The 20,969-nt window shown below is 49.2% G+C and overlaps 2 protein-coding genes across 6 annotated transcripts in view; one reads left to right on the forward strand and one right to left on the reverse strand.

Annotated features, from left to right (window-relative positions):
* The window catches only part of FBXO3 (F-box protein 3), a 119,742-nt gene extending 118,745 nt beyond the window's left edge, over positions 1-997 (reverse strand). Inside the window, exon 1 of the mRNA XM_061566401.1 lies at positions 812-997. Coding sequence (XP_061422385.1) covers positions 812-990 — 179 coding nt within the window. The 5' untranslated portion in view covers positions 991-997. The remainder of the gene's footprint in view (positions 1-811) is intronic.
* Positions 998-11,179: 10,182 nt separating this feature from the next.
* The window catches only part of LOC133351378 (CUGBP Elav-like family member 1), a 259,928-nt gene continuing 250,138 nt past the window's right edge, over positions 11,180-20,969 (forward strand). For all 5 annotated transcript variants that reach the window (XM_061566525.1, XM_061566527.1, XM_061566528.1 and 2 more), the window contains exon 1: positions 11,180-11,960. The gene's annotated coding sequence lies outside the window, so the exon portion shown is untranslated. The remainder of the gene's footprint in view (positions 11,961-20,969) is intronic.

The raw sequence follows: 20,969 nt of genomic DNA on the forward strand, positions 1-20,969 counted from the left end.
ACACCGCACCAGGTACTCATTTGAGGACAGGTTCAGATAATCGTCACCGGTGTTGGCCGTGAGCGGGAATCGAACTTGGGTCGCCGGGTTCGAAGCGCAGCGTTGATCGAACCGTCACTCGCAGACACACGACAACACTTTCAAAATCACTCGCACACAACCCCAACTCGACTCACACGTGAAGTGTCAAAGGCTCGCTGACAAGAGGTAACACTCACACACACACACAGAGCTGATAGTGTGCACAGGTAGGGTGAGTGGGTGCAGTCCCATACACTCGGGGACACTGGTAACCGCTTGCACAGACGGGCACAACAAACTCAAGACACACACAATATGCTCACAAAGACAACCATGCCACAGCATCGCACTCAAGAGACTTTTGGGGCGTCTCGCACCTACGAAGAGGCCGGCACGGTACACGCGGAAGTGGTAGGCAGCACCACACGCGACCGCCTTTGTCTCCCCAAATTGCACACCGCATCAGTTTACTCGTTTCAGGAGACTCGTACGCGGACTCGCTCTTACACAGGCAAAGATCCCCCGTGTAGTCTACACATACTGTTTGGGGCAAGTGCTGTTAGCGACACGCACACTCTCTCGCAGTCATCATCAACCCCACAACAGCGACATTCGCACACACACACCATGGGCCGTGCAGTGTGACACCAACGATGATGGTGCTGTTCATCGGTGACTCTACGATCACTCTCAATGTATGCCGATGACAACATCAACATCGGCCACAACAACAACAACAACGTGAAACGACACCAGCCACGCGAGGCTTGTAAACTACAAGTAGGCAGACCGCAGCAGATCCGTGTAGTCCAGCATCCCGAGCACGAGAAGGAGCGGGTCTCCGGGCATCGCGTCCAGTCGCCTCCACCCCCCTCCATCACCTCCATCGCCTGCTTCTCCACCCCCTTCATCACAAACATCACCATCATCACCACCACCTCCTGCGGCTATAACATCCTGGGAAGCCATGCTGCCCGGCCGCACGCACTGCGCATGCGCCAACCGAGCCACCCTCTCCCACCAATGGGCGAACGAGACGCGATCCCATTGGTCGTGGCTGAAATCACGAGAAAGTTGCAGCCAATCGCCGTGCACCCTCTCCCCCCCCCCCCGTGATGCAGGGCGGGGTATTATGCTTATGTGGATTAGGGAATGCAAAGGCTATCTTAAGCCAGGCTTATCAAGTGTACCGAATATAAATATGGGTATTTAACAGTTACCGATGTGAACTAGGAAATATAAATGGAACTTTAAATATGCCTATGTGAACTTTTAAATGTAAAAAGGGTGTGTATGTATACCCCCTTGTGAATTTTAACATATAAATGCATCACGTAAAGTCATGTAGGTATAATTTATTTTATTTTATACCTACGTGACTTTACCGAAAGAACCAAAGAGTATGGTTTTCATTTTCGGTTTCATTTATTAGGTATAGCTCTGTGAGCAATTCGGCTCTTGAATGGGGTGCAACCGCAACAAACAAAAAAACTAAACATGAACAAGAAAACATCTTAAAGTGAGTATGTGACTATGTGCAAACAGCAAATCCAGGAAAAAACAGCTAAACATATTCTAGAAAAAGCACCGTACACCAACGTTGTGTACAAAAATCCCAGTGGGATGCAAGTCAAACAACAACAACCACAAGACAACTTAGATTAAGGCCATCAGTCTAACTCCGTACTACAACAAACAAACATGGCCAAACCAAAAAACTTTTCGAAATCACCAAAATAAAACCATAAAAGCAATGTAACAGTGATCATAGGATCAGTGACCGAAATTTCACAATAAAATGGATTCCTGCAGTCACGAAAGCTTCAAATCAAGATTGCATCATGCACTTTTAACATTCCATATGCACTGGACAATGTAAATGTGGGTTTGAAAACACATCCATCCCATGTTACACTAAACATGTGATTTGATGATGCTGCTGCTGCAGTGGCAATAGCTCACTGGCACAATATGTTTTAGATTTAATATTAATTTCTTAAGAACTGCTGTTTGTCTTGAGTTTGTTGTTCTTACCCCGCTCCTCCGATCAGCATGGTTGGTTAGGTACGGTGCGAAAGAAGTTCAACATACATTAACAAAAACACCCAGTATTCGTCAATAAAACTACCTCTTTGGCCTCTCTGTGTGCTGTGAAGAAGGTCCGTTGCCCGAAACGCTGCCTATCATAAGATATGTGAAGTGCTCGTGTCGTTGTACCAAGAACAAAAAACTACTTATATTGGTCTAAATCATTCTCTGTTAATACCCCAAACTTCTGGAATTGTATCTCTTCAAGTAGACTATTAGAGAGACCATAGACTCACATGTATACACGTTAATACAAGTCAGGTAGAAATTCGTACAATCGTCACCCTACAACTGTTTAATGTTTCTATAACCTAATTTGTAATTGTGTTATGATCAGTCGAAACATAATCTCACCTAGCCGACTTACGCTACGTGGAATGCGTTATTTAACATTTGTTTATGATCGTGCAATATTCTACATTCCTCATGTGACCAGGTTGTTGTTGTTGTTGAGGACTTCTGTTTCCTTCATTGTTGTACTTTATATTGCTCGCTGTAATTTTTGAAGACCAAAGTCTCTCTTGCGAATGAGACTCAAGCTCGTCTATTGTTTTCTCAAAAAGTTAAACAAAATTAACTTCAATTTCGATTTAAAGCTTTCGTGACTGCAGGGATTCATATTCTTGGGTCTTTCGGTAAAGTCACGTAGAAGGGAAATAATAAAAATAATAAAAAATAAAACAATAAAATACTCACGACGTTTCGATTGCAACACAAGCAATCATCATCAGGTGTGAAAACCACAGCAGGATGATTGCTTGTGTTGCAATCGAAACGTCGTGAGAATTTTATTGTTTTATTATTTTATAATTTCCCTTCCACGTGACTTCATCAAAATTAACTTAACTTAATAGAAATTTGCGCACGTGGACTAGGAGTGGAAACGTGTATTTAAATCACTTCATATGGAATCAGAGTTATTGATTTGCTTAAAAGAGCATTTATTACTGCTATTTTTATTTTATCATATAGAGCCCACGAAGTAATTAGCTCTTTTTCAGTAGCGACTTGGCCACAAATAATAGCTTAACAAAGTGGCTTATCAAGTGGAAATTTATAGAAGCCAAATACTGTAAACGCACCTTTCGAAATGTGGAGTGAAAACCCGAAGTACCCAGAGAAAAATCCACATGACCACGGGGAAAACATGAAAACTCCAAATATACAAGTGTCAGGGTCGGGATCGAACCCACGGTCTCCTGTATACCAGGTGAGGAAGTTAACATCTCGCCACCGCGGCGCCCTTTATAGTGGTCATTGTCGCCTGTTTAAAGCCAAGGGCCAGTTGCCGAAATTCCACCTTCATCTATAAGACAACCACCGTTGGCTTGAGGGATGACGGGCTGAGTCAACCCCCAACCAAGATTTGAACTTCTAACCTTCTAATTGCGAGTTACTCGCTGTACCGCTGAGCCACTTGGCAAGATTTGATGTTGGAAAGCTGTAAACGTGCGTTTGTGAACTCCGGCGCTATACTGTGAGCAACAGCAGGGGGCAGTGCGGCAAAATCAATTGTTGTACTGTGCTATGCTCCGACGTCTATGCTCCCAGCTTTCACCGATTCGAACTGCCCAGCGTGATTAAGTATGATCAATCAATGCCCCCCCAATCTGCACGGTGTGAGGAGAGGCCTTCATCCAGCCGTGGATTGACAAAGAGGACAGCGTGTCTCCACTTCCCTGATGAATCCTAATCAGTGTGTGACCCGCTTTAATATAGCTGTATCACGGGTTGTCGTTGTTTTGGTTGTGATTAGCCTTCTTAACGATTCTTGCCTTGCCCTCATCGCAATTAGTAACGTTGCGATTTAACCAATGGACTCATTACATATTTATATCACCAAATGAGAAGCGCCAAAACCTGTCTCTCTCGCACTGGAAAACATGTGTGGAGAAAACCGAATTGGTGAACAACAAGAAATTATTATACAAATTTAAACCCCAGCATAGGAATGTGGAAAATCCACCACTGGCTGGAGAATGGTGAACAGAAGATTGATTAACATCGCTCCACACTCATTGGAGCAAAACTCTATTTTGACTCGTTTGACTTTTATTCAATATATTATTGGCACTGCGCAATCACATGAGGCCGAGGCTACGCCAAGCTAAGTAATAGAACACCCATATGTTTTCTATCATGTTCGAAGAGTTGTGTTCATACGTCTACAGGAGTTGTTGGTTAGGTGGGGTGCTGAATTGGACAGCTCCTCTGCTCGACATCGAGCCGCGTGCAAATTAGCGATCAAAGGCAAAGATTTCCCTTATAGCCTTCACAGACATTTGAGGCATGTGCTGTTAGCGACCACTTATGAAAGCCGGTACGGAACACGAGGGGGTTTTGTGGACAGCCCTAGTCCCGGCAGCCTTTGTCTCCCAAATGCTGAATGTTTACACACCGCACCAGGTACTTGGCCTAGGTATGGGCCTGGGACCGGTTCAGCTTTCACTCATAGAACTCGGGTTGGTAGCACAGTGCGCTAACCACTGTGCCACCCCCCCCCCCCCCTCCATTAAACACACATAAACAGACACTCGCACATATAGATGTCTGGTTTACAAGTCATGTTATTATTCGCATGCATACCCACACCTGCTCACATGATCTATTATAACATTCCACGTGTGCGCAGACATACACACACAGTAGCGCGGTCAATTCGGGCTCAATAATGATAATAACGATAAATTAACCGAAATGCAGCACGGCGCTACAAACAGGGACAGATGTAACTAATATTAATGGCAAACTTTAAAATCGATACACTATTATGAGGGCAGCAATGGAAAATAGATGCTCTGTGTAAAAACACAGTATACTAATGCGTCGATAACATATGGGCTGCTGTATGTGTGCGTGATAAATACATCACCTTCACTTCTCGTATCTGCACATAAAACAAAACTAATAGTTTGAAGAAAATCAGTACGTACATCGGTTGGTTACCCATTCTGCAGCAGCATTAAAACTGGCCGAATCGAGACCGGTTTCGCCTTTACTGTGGCTCATCAGCAGACAGTTGGCTTATCAGATGTTATTGGTAAGTGGCCTCCATATACGCCATGGGTCGTCAGCGCAAAAACAGGAATGTTTCATAATAGTGCCATAGAGGACCATTTTGTGCAATTAATAATTATCCACCATCCGTTCCTGATTTCAATATATATCTTTTAAACATATTTTAGGCTATTGGCCTTCCAAAAATATTCTACGCAACAGAATGCTTTAAAACATCAACATTTTGGATGAGCCACAGAATGGCGGATGGGTTCCGTATTTCTGTCACTCATCAGCAATGTCATGCGTGCTATATAAATATTGATGGTTTATCAGCTGTTATTGATACAATAACTCCCTCGACCATATATGGTCGACTGAATACTGGCTCCGTACAATTTACCAAAGCTTCCTTCACTAATCCATCACTAACCCCGATTTAATCATCTGTCGTGGTTGTTGGCACGAAGAAACTAATTCGCATTACAAAATACATAAACACACAACATCTTTTGGCGTCATCTGGTCCAACCCATGTGAGACTAGGCTCTAAGGAAAGCTGTCTCGGGTGTGGACCAATCAACTTCAAGGACAGTGCATACATTATCAGAGTTATGTCTTTTGTTTGTATTATGACTGCAGGTATTGCGGTCTATGCAAACATGACTCCTTGTAAAAAGGTGTCAGTTTTGTTGCCAAATAGAAGGGTAAAAAACCAATTATCACACAACATCTTGTTTTCATCTTACTCAGTAAATCGCTAAATGCAAGACCCGCTTTTGTCCGTGTGCAACAGCATCATTGCGTGTGTGGTGTGAATCGTGTGTGTGTCGTGTGTGTGTGCTGATATTAATTAGCCGATAACAAGCAATTGGGCTGCAGCCCCAAGTCTTAATGTCTCCACAAGGAGCACTTGTATGGGCTACTGCATGTAGCACTCGAACAAGATTTACACAAACATGCAGATAAACGTCGACATACACTTACATCATGACAAAGACAAAGATCACCCGTATTGCCTTAACAGACTGTCGGGGCAAGTGCTGTTAGCGAGCGCCTATGAAGGCCGGCACGACACACGAGGGGGTGGGTGGTCAGCACCACGCACACATGCACCTAAAGATAAGCCGCCTATTCTAAAGCTCAGTAGGCTTAACATGGTAAAATACAACAAATATATAGTTTAGTTTTAGATTAAGTCTTCAGTCACCAATCACAATGTGTATGCCATTGAATATGGTGAGGCACGATTATGCTTATGTTTCAATATATAATAGACGACGTTTTAGGCAATGATCCTTCTTCATGAAGTGCCATTTTAAGGTCACAATGTTATTGGCAAATGTTGAGGGTTATTTATGTTGATTGTGCTTGTGTGCATCACTACCAACGCAGCATCACCACGTCTAGAGCCATGCCCCATTCTTCTTAGAGAGACGTCAGCCTTTGTTTAGGCGCTCTTCTTCCCACCTCCCCCCCCTCTAACTTAGCTTAAATATACGCTCCAAGCTTGGTGGTGCTTCATTCTTCGCCTGAGGACGGCTGCTTGCGTTGTGGCCGAAACGTCGTGAGAATTGTTTTATTATGTTTTATTTTTATTATTTTATTACTTCCCTTCTACGTGACTTTACCGAAAGAACCAAGAAGGAGACGTAAGCCTATTAAGGATGACAGACTCGTCGTGATTGTTGGCTGAAGACAGCATCCCTGACGGATGAATCATATATACACACACACATTGCACACTCAAATAACGAAACACAATTAAACCGCTAACTTTCAATGGGATGTTTTCATTAACCTGCCAACAAACGTCCCTTCAGCCTCAGTTAGAACGATGTTGAAGGGCAATTATCTGAAATAATCTTCACATATTTTTTGCAGCATGCTACTGCTGCTGCTGCTGCTATCTTTCCAATAAAACACAACTTTTTTTTGGCAGGTTAACACTTGAGAAGTGACGCTTTTTTATGTACTTGGAATGTTAAAATGGCATCTGCCAGAAGGGGGATACAGAACGAATCTCAACAAGCGGCCAAGGCCACTGACCGCGGGCGTGCAGAGTCAAGCTGCTGGAGTGGACTGAGCTAGGGCTGTGGGACCTGCGGAGCTTGCCCATGTATGTCCGTGTGTTCGACTTCTTTCGCACCGTACGTAGCCAACCGTGCTGATCGATTGAAATCGACGACGTCTGTATTATAAGCCCAGTGTGGCTTATCCATTTACACACCACGGCAGCATCTGTGGGATGTAATAATAATGATTGTTATTGTTAACTCTGGCCAACTGACTCGCTAATGGCAGCACAGGCGTGGAAGTCATTTGAAGGCAAGACTGGTTACCGTTGATGTTTTTGTTGTTGTCAACACGTCGTGGCGTTTTCGTTTAAACACGCGATTTTAACACAAGCAGTGACCACGCCACTACGAAGGGCTGCCCTTCTATGCTATTCGGTCACGTTCAGTTGACCCTGCTCGCACGCAAGGCGTGGGGGATGTTGTCTTCCCGTGCTCCGCTTTCCTCCTCCCCACGTGAATAATAATAATGAACACAACTCATCACTAATTGGGGCTGAAAACATCTTACAAATAAACACTGCATAATGTAGCAGAAGCAGCAGGAGGAGTACTCTCCGGAAAAAAATTTAAAATCCGATTACTTAGTGTGGCTCTCTTGGATAGTTAAATAGACTTCGTTCAAATGTGTGAAACCAATGTGTACTTTAAACGTGTTATTTGCGTTGTCACCTCTTTGTCGACGGAATTCTCGCCGAATTTCAAGGCTTCGTTTTACGGAAGGGCCCTGCTACATTGCCATGTTTGACCAATTCATTTTGAATCAATAATTATTATAAAATGACTTAATTAAGCACGAAAACCTCACTGCATTTCAATTCCTTTCTGATCAATTTCTAATTAATGTTTTGCACGTGGGAATAAAAAAAACCAGAGTGTCCGGAGAAAACTCCGCGAGTGGGTGATGGAGCTGCACACACAGACGGATTCACGAACCAACTTGTTGTGCTGCCATCATTCAGCCACCTCGCAGACGAGCACGTTTATTGCTTAATGTAATCATATAAATGTGAACACGTAATATCAACTAGGCAACATGTATCCTGCACATCTGTGTCTCCACGTAAACATGAAAGTAATTCTCAGACGGCCTTCTGGGAGTGCATTATTTCGGCAGCATTGATTCAAGGCAAGCAAAGTCTGCGCCTGTTTCGACACGCAGTGTCTCATCGCAGAGTCAGGCTCGCTTGAATCAATGCTGGTGAACTGCAAGATGTTATTGGCAAGGACCTTCTCTCCAAGATAGGGGTCCTCATGTATTTTACGACAAAAATAATGTGCAGACATTTTCAATCCACTGCTGGATGACGGGGAATTCTTACGCCGTGTCGGGCATAGGCGTTGCTTGACCATACTTCACCACGCTGGTCAGTGCGGGTTGGTGAAGGCGATCGGGGAAGGGGAGTGTCCCATGATCCGTTCAAATGAATCCGGACGCAATATTTTCCGGAGCTCCGGCATGAAATAAACCCCTGCAGACAACCCCGTCACAAATCAAATAAAGTTCTTAGTTCGGCCCAGTTTGTTTTTCTACTAATTAATTGTTGCTAGACGTAGCTGCCTGTGTGTGTGTGTGCGTGCGTGCGCTCCACGCGCCTTGTACAAACAGTAAAGGCGAATTCTTCGGCGGTGCAAATTGGTGGCGATGCGATGACGGTACAGCGAGCAAGGTGATGTTTACAGCGAAGCAATTATTCTCCTGGATAGTACGCGGATACCCCCCCCCCCCCCCACCACAGGAGACACACACAGTGTGGGCTTGTGCTCTGCTCGTGCCCTTACAGAGAGCAGACGTGCCCTTGCACGCAATCGCCAATGTGTTTTTTTAAGTCGTTATTTTGTATTTGTTCACAACTAGCACGGCCCCCCCTCCCTCCCTCCGTTGTTTTCGATCAGAAGGAACAAAAAGAAATGCTCAGTTATTCGGCAAAATTTGTGTCGGCTACAGTATGATACTACTGCCGCTCGCAGGGTGAGTCTTGGCACGCCACATGGAGGCGGGATATGTCAGTACACGTTGCTCAGGTCGAGGGAAGTTAGCGCGGCTCCCCTCTCCCCGTCCGCCTTTGCCTTCCCTCCTCTTATCTCCTCTCTCGTCTCGCGTTACCCTCCGCTGTCATCGCTCGCCGCTCTTCTCGCTCTCTTCGTCTCTCTCCCTCTCTCGCTTTCCCCTGTTCGTGCTCCCCTCTCCGCGTCTCCCTTAACGTTGTTTGCTGCTGCCCTCTCTAACCTAACCGCCTGCCTATGCCCACACCACTCCCCGCTCACCCCATCTCCCCGCTCACCCTTTCTCCCCGCCCACCCCATATCCATGCTCACCCCTCACCCCCACAACACTCGCCTAGCCCCAGACCTCACCGCCCGTGCCCGACGCACTTTCACCAACCTCACTCCGTCGACAGCGGTGTGCACGCGGACTCCCCGCTGAGTCTCCTCGCCTCCGTTATTGCGCTATTTTTTGTTATTTACTCTTTAAAAAAAGCAACGTTGAGTGCCATCCCCGCGGTGATGGATGGCTCCGACTACCGCCCGCTCCGCGCATACCGCTGGCCCCGGGGCGCGACTCCCGGGGGATGAGAGACGCCTCGCCCCTCCTGCCTACCTACCTCCCTCTCTCTGTCTCTCTCTCTCTCTCTACAACTACCTACCTCTCTCTGTCTCTCTCTCTACAACTACCTCTCTATATCTCGCCCCCACCCCGTCGGTCCGTCTCTCTCAACTGCTCTCTCCTCATCTTCCCATCCTCACGTCTCCCCTCTTCCCCCTTTCTCCCGCTCTCTCTCTCTCTCTCCCATCTGCCCATCCTTCTCTCTCGCCTCATTTCGTTTCGGTTCATTTATTTACTTATTTTGCCTATCAGGCTGAAACTTTGGTTGTAATTTTTTCAACATTAAATCGTTCACCGTATATCACCTGGAGTTGTTGTTGTTGTGTTGAATGCGCTGCACCATGACATACACAAACCGTGATGTCGGATTGACGACAATGCATGTCTGTCCGCCGGGCCGACACGAGATAGGGCTTTTTTTTGGGATCGAGTGATGGTTTTGATGAGGACTCGTTTAGAGTCAGGGTTACGGTCGCGTCAGGGATAAAGTTACGAGCTATAGGACTGAAGTTTAAAATGTGGATTAGGGTTGGAACGAAGGTTAGAGTCAGAATATGGTTAGAGTTAGGTCCGGGTTAGAGTTAGGTCCGGATTAGAGTAGCATTAGATTGAGGTCCGTGTTAGCGTTAGGGTTCGTGTAAGGTCCGGGTCAGGACCGGGTTCCGAGGCTCATTATGAATGGAGCGCCCGCATATCCACGGAGCGCGTGGCCTCCGCCTCCTCCTCCTCTCCCGCACGCTGCTCCCGAAACGCCGCGACGTCTCCCGCTCGTTGAGCGAGCGGAACTCGATCCTCTCTCTCTATCATCCTCCTCCTCCTCCCCTAACAGCATCTCTCCCGATCCCTCTCCCATCTCTTCTCCGTTCTCTCCCCCCTGTCTCCCCCTGTCTCCCCCTGTCTCTCGCTGTCTCTCGCTGTCTCCCCCTGTCTCTCGCTGTCTCCCCCTGTCTCCCCCTGTCTCTCGCTGTCTCCCCCTGTCTCTCGCTGTCTCCCCCTGTCTCTCGCTGTCTCCCCCTGTCTCCCCCTGTCTCTCGCTGTCTCTCTCTGTCCGTCTCTCTCCCGCGTGCCTCTGCGCCCTCGCGTCCCTGCGCGCTTCTTCCTCCATCATCGCAGTCCTGGAATCTGCGCGCGCGCATTTTGTTTCGGCTTCCATGGCAACGCTGAGAGCAGCAGCAGCAGGAGGAGGAGGAGGTGATGCGAGAGGGGAGGGGAGAGGCGGTGGGTGGGAGTCGGGGGAGTGTGTGGGGGGGGGGTGCACGGGAGGTGGTTGCATGACGTGAATGAGCGGTGGGTGGGGGAGTGGGGGTGCGGTGAGGTGACGGCGCGTAGCGGACCCCGTGTGCATATCCATGGCAACATGAGCGCCTCTGTTTGATAATGATGATGATGATGCAGATGATGGTGATGATGATGACAAGAACGACGATGACACCACGTGTGAAGAAGCCCTTTTACGCACTTCTCTGATCTCTCCCCTGCCATCTTCCACGGCTCATCCGCACGTCTATATTGCTCGACTCGTCCATCCTCCTCTTCCCCGCTCTCTCTCTCTCTTTTCTATTCTCCCTCCTCCCTCCTCCCACCACATGCCCGCCTCGCCGCCATCTTTCGGGGCGGGTCCCACGGATGCGCCGTCACCACGCTGCCCGCTCCCCGCTCCGTCTCCCGCGCAGCGAGCGCCGCGCACTTCTCACGCAGCGCGCACGCACAGCCACACACGCACAGCCACACACGCACGCACACACACACACAGCCAGCCAGCCAGCACCGCGCCGCCCTTTCTTAGCCTCCTGTCTCTTTGCCTGTCACACGAGCGAGGCCGGTCCCGGCGCAACTCCATCAGCACTTCCCAGCCCAGCCACATCCCAGACCAGCCCGGTCCGGCACCCTCGTAGCAGCCACCCGAGCCGGTTTGGCGTGGCGTGGCGTGGCATCAAAACCCAGCCCGTGCCATCTCCCCCCCCCACCCCGAGTCGCCACCGCCGTCGCCGCGAGCACCGCGCGCTGCGCGCGTTCACACGGAACAGCTCCCGGCAGTCGCTGGTTTTTGTTGTGGTGCCTCCTGCGGTCCCCCCCGGGCTTCGGGAAGAGAACAACAACAACAACAAAACCACCCGGAACGGGCGCACACGCCAACGTTACTACTCCTGCTGCTACTGCTGCTGCTGCAAGTGAGTGTCTCATCCGCCCCACTGTGTGTGCACATCTCCGTGCGTGCGCGTGCGCTCTCTCTCTCTCTCTCCCCGTGTGCACTGAGAACGAGCGCGCGCGACCTGCGAGGTTTGATTTTGCCGGTTTCATTGTTTAGCCGGTCGCTCTTTCGCCAGACAGGTTGATCGTGCTGCTGCTGCTGCCGCCGCTGCTGTTATTGTTGTTGTGTGTGTGTGCGTGTTTAGGTGCTACTCGCTAACAGCACTTGCCCCAACAGTCTGTTAAGGCTATCCAGGGGGCGGGGTGGGGGCGTCTTTGTCTTTGTGTGCAGCATCGCTCTCGTGCGTGGTGCCGGCCTTCGTAGGTGCTACTCGCTAACAGCACTTGGCCCCAACAGTCTGTTTCAGCCGACAGGCGGACGGGTCCGCGTGCTGCGCGCTGCGTGGCGAGAGATTCGTCCGCGTCGCTCCTCGGCGTTGCGTGCGTCGCCAGCGTCCGCTCCTCCTTCGCCCGTGTTTAGCGAGCTCGTGAAGCGAGCATTTGCATTGGTGGAGAGGGGGGGGGGTGCCTGCTTTGTGGGGTTGGGTTGGTGGGGGCGGCGGCGGTAGAGTGTGGATGAAGTGGTGACATCTGTGAAACTACTGGACGTCTGTGGAAAGAGCTTTATAGCTCATCGGATTCCTCCAGTAAAGCAAAAAAATATATATATTCTCATTTTGTTGGGAGGGTTAGGGTTGCGGCGTTGTTTGGAGAATGAAATTGACGGACAGCGATCGCAGCGAGCGGAGGAGCTGAGCGCTCCCCGTCCCTTCATTGATGCCCCGGCCACCACTCACTCACTCATTCACTAATTCACTCACTCATCCACTCACTCACTCACACATTCACTCATTCACTCACCAGTTCACTCACTTATTCATTAATTCACTCACTCATTCAATCACTCAATCATTCACTCAATCGTTCATTCACTCACTCGTGCACTCGCTCATTAACGCCCCGACGGCCACTCACTCACTCTTTGACGCCCCGAAGACCACTCACTCATTCACTCACTCACTCATTCACTCATTCATTCATTGACCAGTCTCGAGGCCGTGTCGCTTCCCGAGTTGTCAATTGCGCACGTGTGGGACAGCCATTAAATGTAGAGAGTAGCAGCAGCAGCATCAGCACTCGCAGCAGTAGCAGTAACGTCGCCAGTAAAAAAAAACACAAGCAGTAGTACCAGCAGCAGTAGCAAACAGCACGAGCAGTAGCAGTAACCTCGCCTTTAGTTTGGTGTCCTTCCCCCGCACCTCCAATGAGCGCGGTTGGCTACGTACGGTGCGAAAGAAGTTCAACAGACATACAAGTAGCAGCGGCACCGACAACAGCACCAGCAGTAGCAGCAGTAGTAGCACCCGCAGCTGCAGCACAAGCAGCAGCAACACCAGTAGAAGTGGCACAAGCAGCAGCAGTACCAGTAGACGTGGCAACACCAGTAGACCTGGCACAAGCAGCAACAGCACCAGTAGACGTGGCACAAGCAGCAACAGCACCAGTAGACGTGGCACAAGCAGCAACAGTAGACGTGGCACAAGCAGCAGCAGTAGACGTGGCACAAGCAGCAGCAGTAGACGTGGCACAAGCAGCAACAGCACCAGTAGACGTGGCACAAGCAGCAGCAGTAGACGTGGCACAAGCAGCAGCAACAGTAAAAGTGGCACAAGCAGTAGTAGAAGTGGCACAAGTAGCAGCAACACCAGTAGACGTGGCACAAGCAGCACCAGTAGAAGTGGCACAAGCAGCAGCAGCAATAGATTTGGCAACACCAGTAAAAGTGGCACAAGTAGCAGTAGAAGTGGCACAAGCAGCAGTAGCAGCAGCAGTCGAGTTGGCAGCGAGGGAGTTTGCCGCGTGTGATCCCATCTCTGTCGCTTCTTCACCAGACGTGTTCTGCCTTTCCGAACTCGCGTTGTGAAGGCCACGAGTTCCGGGACCAGAGGTGCCTCGCGCGCGTCTGCGCACCACGAGAAGGCGAAGCGGCGCCAATTTCCCGACGTGGTCAAATAAGCGGCGATCGTGCGATAACCATTTGCAATGAGTACGGGTTATTATCTGGTAATTCACTGCCAATGGCCGCGCTGATAAATCTGTACGAATAAAGTTTGGCTACCTTGGGTGGTACTGATTTGTGGCCAGCGGATTATGCGCGGGACACGTGTCTGTGTGTGTTCGTGTGTGTGTTCGTGTGCGTTCGTATGTGTGTGTTCGTGTGTGTGTGTTCGTGTGTGCGTATGTGCTTTCATTGTGTGTGTGTGTTCGATTCAGTGCGTGTGCAAATGTATTGAACTATGTGTGTGTGTTCGTGTGTGTGTTCGTGTGTGTGTTTGTGTTCGTGTGTGCGTAGTGAGGAGCGGTAGAGGTTCTCGCTAACAGCACTTGCCCCGACAGTCTGTTAAGGCTATACAGGGGATCTTTGTCTTTATCTATGATCTTTGTTTGTGTCCATGTGTGTGTGTGTTCGTGTGTGCGTAGTGGGGAGCGGTAGTGTAGCGGTTAGCGCGCTGCGCTATGAACCCAGCGACCCGGGATCGATTCCCACTCACGGCCAACATCAGTGACAATTATCTGAACCGGTCCTCGGCCTCCCCTAGGTCGACTCAGCCTCAAATGAGTTCCTGGTGCGGTGTGTAAACATCGCCACTGGGGAGACAAAGGCGGCCGGGCGTGGTGCTGGCCACCCACCCCCTCGTGGACGGCGCCGCCTTTCATTGGAGGTGCTCGCTAACGGCGCTTGCCCCAACAGTCTGTGCAATGCTTTAGTTATCACCCGTCGTGTGTTATCGCGGTTCAATTTCCACGTCGACCTTCTAACTTTCCTAGCCCTGATTTTGGGCACTTGAATGCGGACTTTGCATGAGAAGTCAATGTGCTGGGAGCGACATGGCCTTCTCACGCCGTGTGGGTTTTATCCTGGGGGGCAGGGAGGTGGGGGGGGGGATTGGGGTGTTGACCATACTTCACCACTCTCGTCAGTGCGGGTATCCGGGTGATTCAGGGCGGTTGTGTGGACTCGCCAGCTTCGGAACGCGAGCGTGCGAACCGCTCCGCTACCGTTCCTGCTTTGATGTCTTTTGCGTATTTTATTGTGTGTGTGTGTACGCGTGTATGTGTGTGTGTGTACGCGTGTATGTGTGTGTCTGTGCGCGTGTATGTGTGTGTGTGTGTGCGTGTGTATGTGTGTGTGTGTACGCGTGTATGTGTGTGTATGTGTGTGTGTGTGCGCGTGTATGTGTGTGTGTGTACGCGTGTATGTGTGTGTGTGCGCGTGTATGTGTGTGTGTGTATGTGTGTGTGTGTGTGCGTGTATGTGTTTGTGTGTGTGTGTGTGTGTGTATGTGTGTGTATGTGTGTGTCTGTGCGCGTGTATGTGTGTGTGTGTGTGCGTGTGTATGTGTGTGTGTGTGCGCGTGTATGTGTGTGTGTGTACGCGTGTATGTGTGTGTGTGCGCGTGTACGCGTGTGTGTGTGTGTATGTGTGTGTGTGCGTGTATGTGTTTGTGTGTGTGTGCGTGTATGTGTGTGTGTGTGTATGTGTGTGTGTGTGTATGTTTTTGTATGTGTGTGGTACAGCGCTTCTATTATGAGCTCGATTCATCTCTTGAGTTTACAAATCTCAGTTGTGAAACATCGTGTTCTCGTGTTCTCGTGTTCCTGCGGCGTTTTTTTGTATGTGTGACTCGCGTGAGTGCGTGTTTTATGTGTGTGTCTGTGCATGTATGATGTGTGCATGTGTTTGTGTGTGTGTCTGTGCATGTATGATGTGTGCATGTGTTTGTGTGTGTCTGTGCATGTATGATGTGTGCATGTGTTTGTGTGTGTGTCTGTGCATGTATGATGTGTGCATGTGTTTGTGTGTGTGTCTGTGCATGTATGATGTGTGCATGTGTTTGTGTGTGTGTCTGTGCATGTATGATGTGTGCATGTGTTTGTGTGTGTGTCTGTGCATGTATGATGTGTGCATGTGTTTGTGTGTGTGTCTGTGCATGTATGATGTGTGCATGTGTTTGTGTGTGTGTCTGTGCATGTATGATGTGTGCATGTGTTTGTGTGTGTGTCTGTGCATGTATGATGTGTGCATGTGTTTGTGTGTGTGTCTGTGCATGTATGATGTGTGCATGTGTTTGTGTGTGTGTCTGTGCATGTATGATGTGTGCATGTGTTTGTGTGTGTGTCTGTGCATGTATGATGTGTGCATGTGTTTGTGTGTGTGTCTGTGCATGTATGATGTGTGCATGTGTTTGTGTGTGTGTCTGTGCATGTATGATGTGTGCATGTGTTTGTGTGTGTGTCTATGCATGTATGATGTGTGCATGTGTTTGTGTGTGTGTCTGTGCATGTATGATGTGTGCATGTGTTTGTGTGTGTGTCTGTGCATGTATGATGTGTGCATGTGTTTGTGTGTGTGTCTGTGCATGTATGATGTGTGCATGTGTTTGTGTGTGTGTCTGTGCATGTATGATGTGTGCATGTGTTTGTGTGTGTCTATGCATGTATGATGTGTGCATGTGTTTGTGTGTGTGTCTGTGCATGTATGATGTGTGCATGTGTTTGTGTGTGTGTCTATGCATGTATGATGTGTGCATGTGTTTGTGTGTGTGTCTGTGCATGTATGATGTGTGCATGTGTTTGTGTGTGTGTCTGTGCATGTATGATGTGTGCATGTGTTTGTGTGTGTGTCTGTGCATGTATGATGTGTGCATGTGTTTGTGTGTGTCTGTGCATGTATGATGTGTGCATGTGTTTGTGTGTGTGTCTGTGCATGTATGATGTGTGCATGTGTTTGTGTGTGTGTCTGTGCATGTATGATGTGTGCATGTGTTTGTGTGTGTCTATGCATGTATGATGTGTGCATGTGTTTGTGTGTGTCTATGCATGTATGATGTGTGCGTGTGTTTGTGTGTGTGTGTCTATGCGTGGGATTCTGTGTTCCTGTTTAATTTGTATGATGCTGTGTGTGTTGTTTGTGCATGTACGCATTTGTCTTTTGTGTGTATGTTTGTGGTTTTGTTTTTGTCTATGTGTCTGATTATGTGTGTATGTGTGTGTATGATGCTGTGTGTATGTGCGTATGTATGATTCTGTGTGTATGTGCGTGTGTGATTCTGTGGGTGCGTGTGTGTGATTCTGTGTGTGCGTGTGTCTGATTCTGTATGTGTGTGTGTCTGATTCTGTATGTGTGTGTATGATTATGTGTGTATGTGTGTATGATGCTGTGTGTATGTGTGTGCGTTAGTTGGCTTTTAGTGCTTGCTCCATAAAGCAATCAGTGATGTGCGCCTTATGATGTTTCATGTGAGAATGTGTGTCTGTAAGCATGTATGCGTGTGTGTATCTGAATTTGTCTCTATGTATGTGTCTCTGTGTTGTATGTGCCTGTGTATGTGTGTGTGTTGTATGTGTCTGTATGTATGCATGTGTGTGTTGTATGTGTCTGTGTGTATGTGTGGTGCTAGCCACCCAACCTCACGTGTGCCGTGCCGGCCTTCATAGGTCCTCCTCACTAACAGCACTTGCCCCAACACTCTGTTAAAGCTATACGGGGGATCTTTGTATTTTATATGTGCGTGTATGTATGTTGTGTGTATGTATATTTGAGTGTGTGTGTGTATATATATATTGTGTATTTTTCATTGTGGCTATTACTAGCGCAAGATCACTCTCCACCGAACATCATCATCATAGCAATATCACGCAGAGATCCTAATGAACACCGCTTCCCATATAACCTATACGAATAACTTACAACTCACATCCTATATAGACTTCTGTGCACTCAATTACAACTAACATCTCAACACAGCCGGCAATAACACCCGTGGCCTTGGAAGGACAACAAAACATAGCATAGGCGACGTTTCGGGCAACGGCCCTTGTTCAGATCACATCAATAGCCCCGTATTAATTTCAATTGCCCTTCATGCAAATGTAGCGTATTTTATTCGTCATAGCGCATCAGTGTGAATACAATTCACATTATCATCATCATCTACACTACAACGCAGATGCCCCCTCTACCGATACCGTGCACGTTTCTATAAGACACCGTGATAAGTGCGTTTGCCGACTCATCCACCCACGAGGAAGCTTAGCGGCAGATCAAACAATCGGGGCTGCACCGTGATAAACACACACGTACGCACGCGCACACACATGCGCACACGCACACACACGCACACACACACACGGACACACACGCACACACACACACGGACACACACGCACACATACGCATACACGCACACGCACGCACACACATACGCACACACACACGCACACACACACAAACGCGCGCGGCACATTTAGACGCGAATGCTTTGGTCTGCCGAGCGGCGCTGTAAATGCGACTCGCAGTGATGGTTATGTCCTAACAAACTCTCGTTGACGCTAACGTGCGAATTAAGTGCGAAATTATATTGACTGTTGTTTTTATTCATTCCGAATGTAAAGTTCCCCCGCCCCCCCCGCCCGCCAACCATACATATGACGGCGTGGAGGGTCACTTGGTTTCACGCGACAGACAGGCTCAGCCTAAAGTTCTATCCTTGCTGCGAAGTCTCGTGGTACATCCTGACAAACAGCACGCTCTTCCTCGTCATTGTCATCATCGTCATCGGCGATACAATCCGCAGCGTCGTCATCATCGTCACCGGTGGAGTGTGACGCTGAGGCGCGTAAAAAGCGCACCCAGCCACCCCGCTTGAGTGTGACATTCGTGGTCGTATCTTCTGCTGCTGCTGCTGTGATGATGATGGGGTCCTTTGATGTAACGCGACAATGCGCGGTGTCCGATGGAGAGAGAGAGAGAGAGGCAGAGCCAACGAGTGTCACACTGGGCTGCTGGCGACAGTTGCCGACGATTGTACGAATAGATCAATGAATGGGTGAATGGGCTGGCGAGTTAATTAATTCGTGAGTGAGTGAGCGAGTGAATGGGCCAGTGAATTAATACGTGAGCGAATGAGTGAATGGGTGAGCGAGTGAGTGGTCGCGTGAGTGAATGAATCAACGAGTAAAATGAGTTCGTGAACGAGTGAACGCATTCAATCAGTGAGCGACTGAATGAGCTAACGATTGAATGAGCGAGCGAGTATATGAATGAGTGAAGGACTAAATGAGAGCGATTGAATTAATTAATAAAGATGCGAGGGTATGGGGGGTGGGGGGTGTGTGTGCCGCCAGGCTGCCTTCCCTGCTGCCGCTGCACGATCTCCAGGCGCGCGCCCTCGCAAAGGCGAAGTCAAAGTGTGTGGGTGGGGGATGAGTTCATTTCGTGGCCAGGGCGACAGAGCGAGTGAGTTAGTGAATGATCCCTCTCGCTCATTACGGCCGCGCTCGCTGTGATCGTGCGCCTGTGTCTGCGTGTGTGTCTGTGTGTGTGTGTCTGCGTGTGTGTCTACGTGTGTGTCTGCGTGTGTGTCTGCGTGTATCGGCTCAGCTTTAAACGAGTGCCTAGTGCGGTGTGTAAACATCGCCACTCGGGAGACAAAGGCGGCTCGGCGCGGAGCTGGCCACCCCCTCCCCGACCCGTGTGCCGTGTCGGCCTTCATAGGTGCTCGCTAACAGCACTTGCCCTATCAGTCTGTTACGGCTACACGGGAGATCTTTGTCTTCATGTGTGTATGTGCGCGCGCGTGTGTATGTCTGTGTGTGCATGTGTTTGTGTGGGGAGCGGTAGTGTAGCGGTTAGCGCCCTGCATTACAAACCCGGCGACCCGAGTTCGATTACCGCTCACGACCACCAACAGCAGTGACGAATATTTGAACCGGCCCTGAGCCTCGCCTAAGTCGACTCAGCCTCAAATGAGTACCTGGTGCAGCATATAAACCTCGGCATTGGGGAGACAAAGATGGCCGGGCGTGGTGCTGGCCACACACCCCCTCGTGTGTTGTCCCTGCCTTCATAAGGTGCTCGCTCACAGCACTTGCCCCAACAGACTGCTGAAGCCTACACGGGGGATCTTTGTCTGTAGCTCGCGGGAAGCGGTGGCGCATTCCGTTCGCTCACTGCGCTATGAACCCGGCGACCTGTGTTCAATTTCCGGCCACGGCTACCATCAGTGGCGAAGGATAATCTCTACATCGACCCAAGCCTTGCGCGGTTCGTAAACAATCAGCACTGGGTTGATAACCAAACCACCTCCTTGTGCGCCGTGCCTTCATTAATAGGTGCTCGCTTACAGAACATTCCCCAATTGTGTATGCGTCTATACGGGGAGGGTGTGGGGGGGGTGAGTGTGGGATTGCAAGTGTTGTTATTTGTTGATCAATGCAACTAAAAGTTTATTATTCGCGTCGGTCAAACTTTTTTGTTCGTGTATATTTGAGACGTGGCCAGGGCAGAGATTTTCACGTCCGTGGATTGACGCACGCACACTGAACTGCTGTTTACATGGCCCTGCGAGTGTGTGTGTGCGCGTGTGAGCGAAAGTGAGTTTGTGTCTGCGTGTGTGAGCGAGTGTGAATTTGTGTGGGCGAGTGCGTGAGCGAGTGTGAGCATGAGTGTGAGTGAACGTGAGTGTGGAGTCCGAGTGTGAGTATGTGTGTGTGTGTGGAGATATTGCAGTATGTGTGTGATCTCTGGCCAAATTAGCACGCCATGCGCCTTACTCTCACTTACCCCAACGGTCTATTGAAAACGCGACACGGGGCCTGGGTTATCCAGGGGTCTTTGTCTTTGTATGTGTGAGTGTCACAATGGGGCCAGTGTGTGTGTGTTCATTTGTGTGTCCGTGTGTTTGGTCGCGTGTGTGTATGTGTATGATATATGTCAGTGCGTGTCCACGTGTACATGTTGGAGTGTGCTTGTATGTAGGTATGTATGGGTATCTGAATATGTGAGCGTTGATGTAGCGGTGAGCGCGCTGCAATCCCAACCTGACGACCCGCGTTCGATACTTACACACATGCCAACACCGGCCCTGGGCCTCCCTCACGTCGGCTCAGTCTCAAATGAGTGCCTGGTGTGGTGTGTAAACATGTGG

The sequence above is a fragment of the Lethenteron reissneri genome, chromosome 37 (assembly GCF_015708825.2).
Source record: "Lethenteron reissneri isolate LAM-NWPU_2019-01 chromosome 37, ASM1570882v1, whole genome shotgun sequence".
NCBI lineage: Eukaryota > Metazoa > Chordata > Hyperoartia > Petromyzontiformes > Petromyzontidae > Lethenteron > Lethenteron reissneri.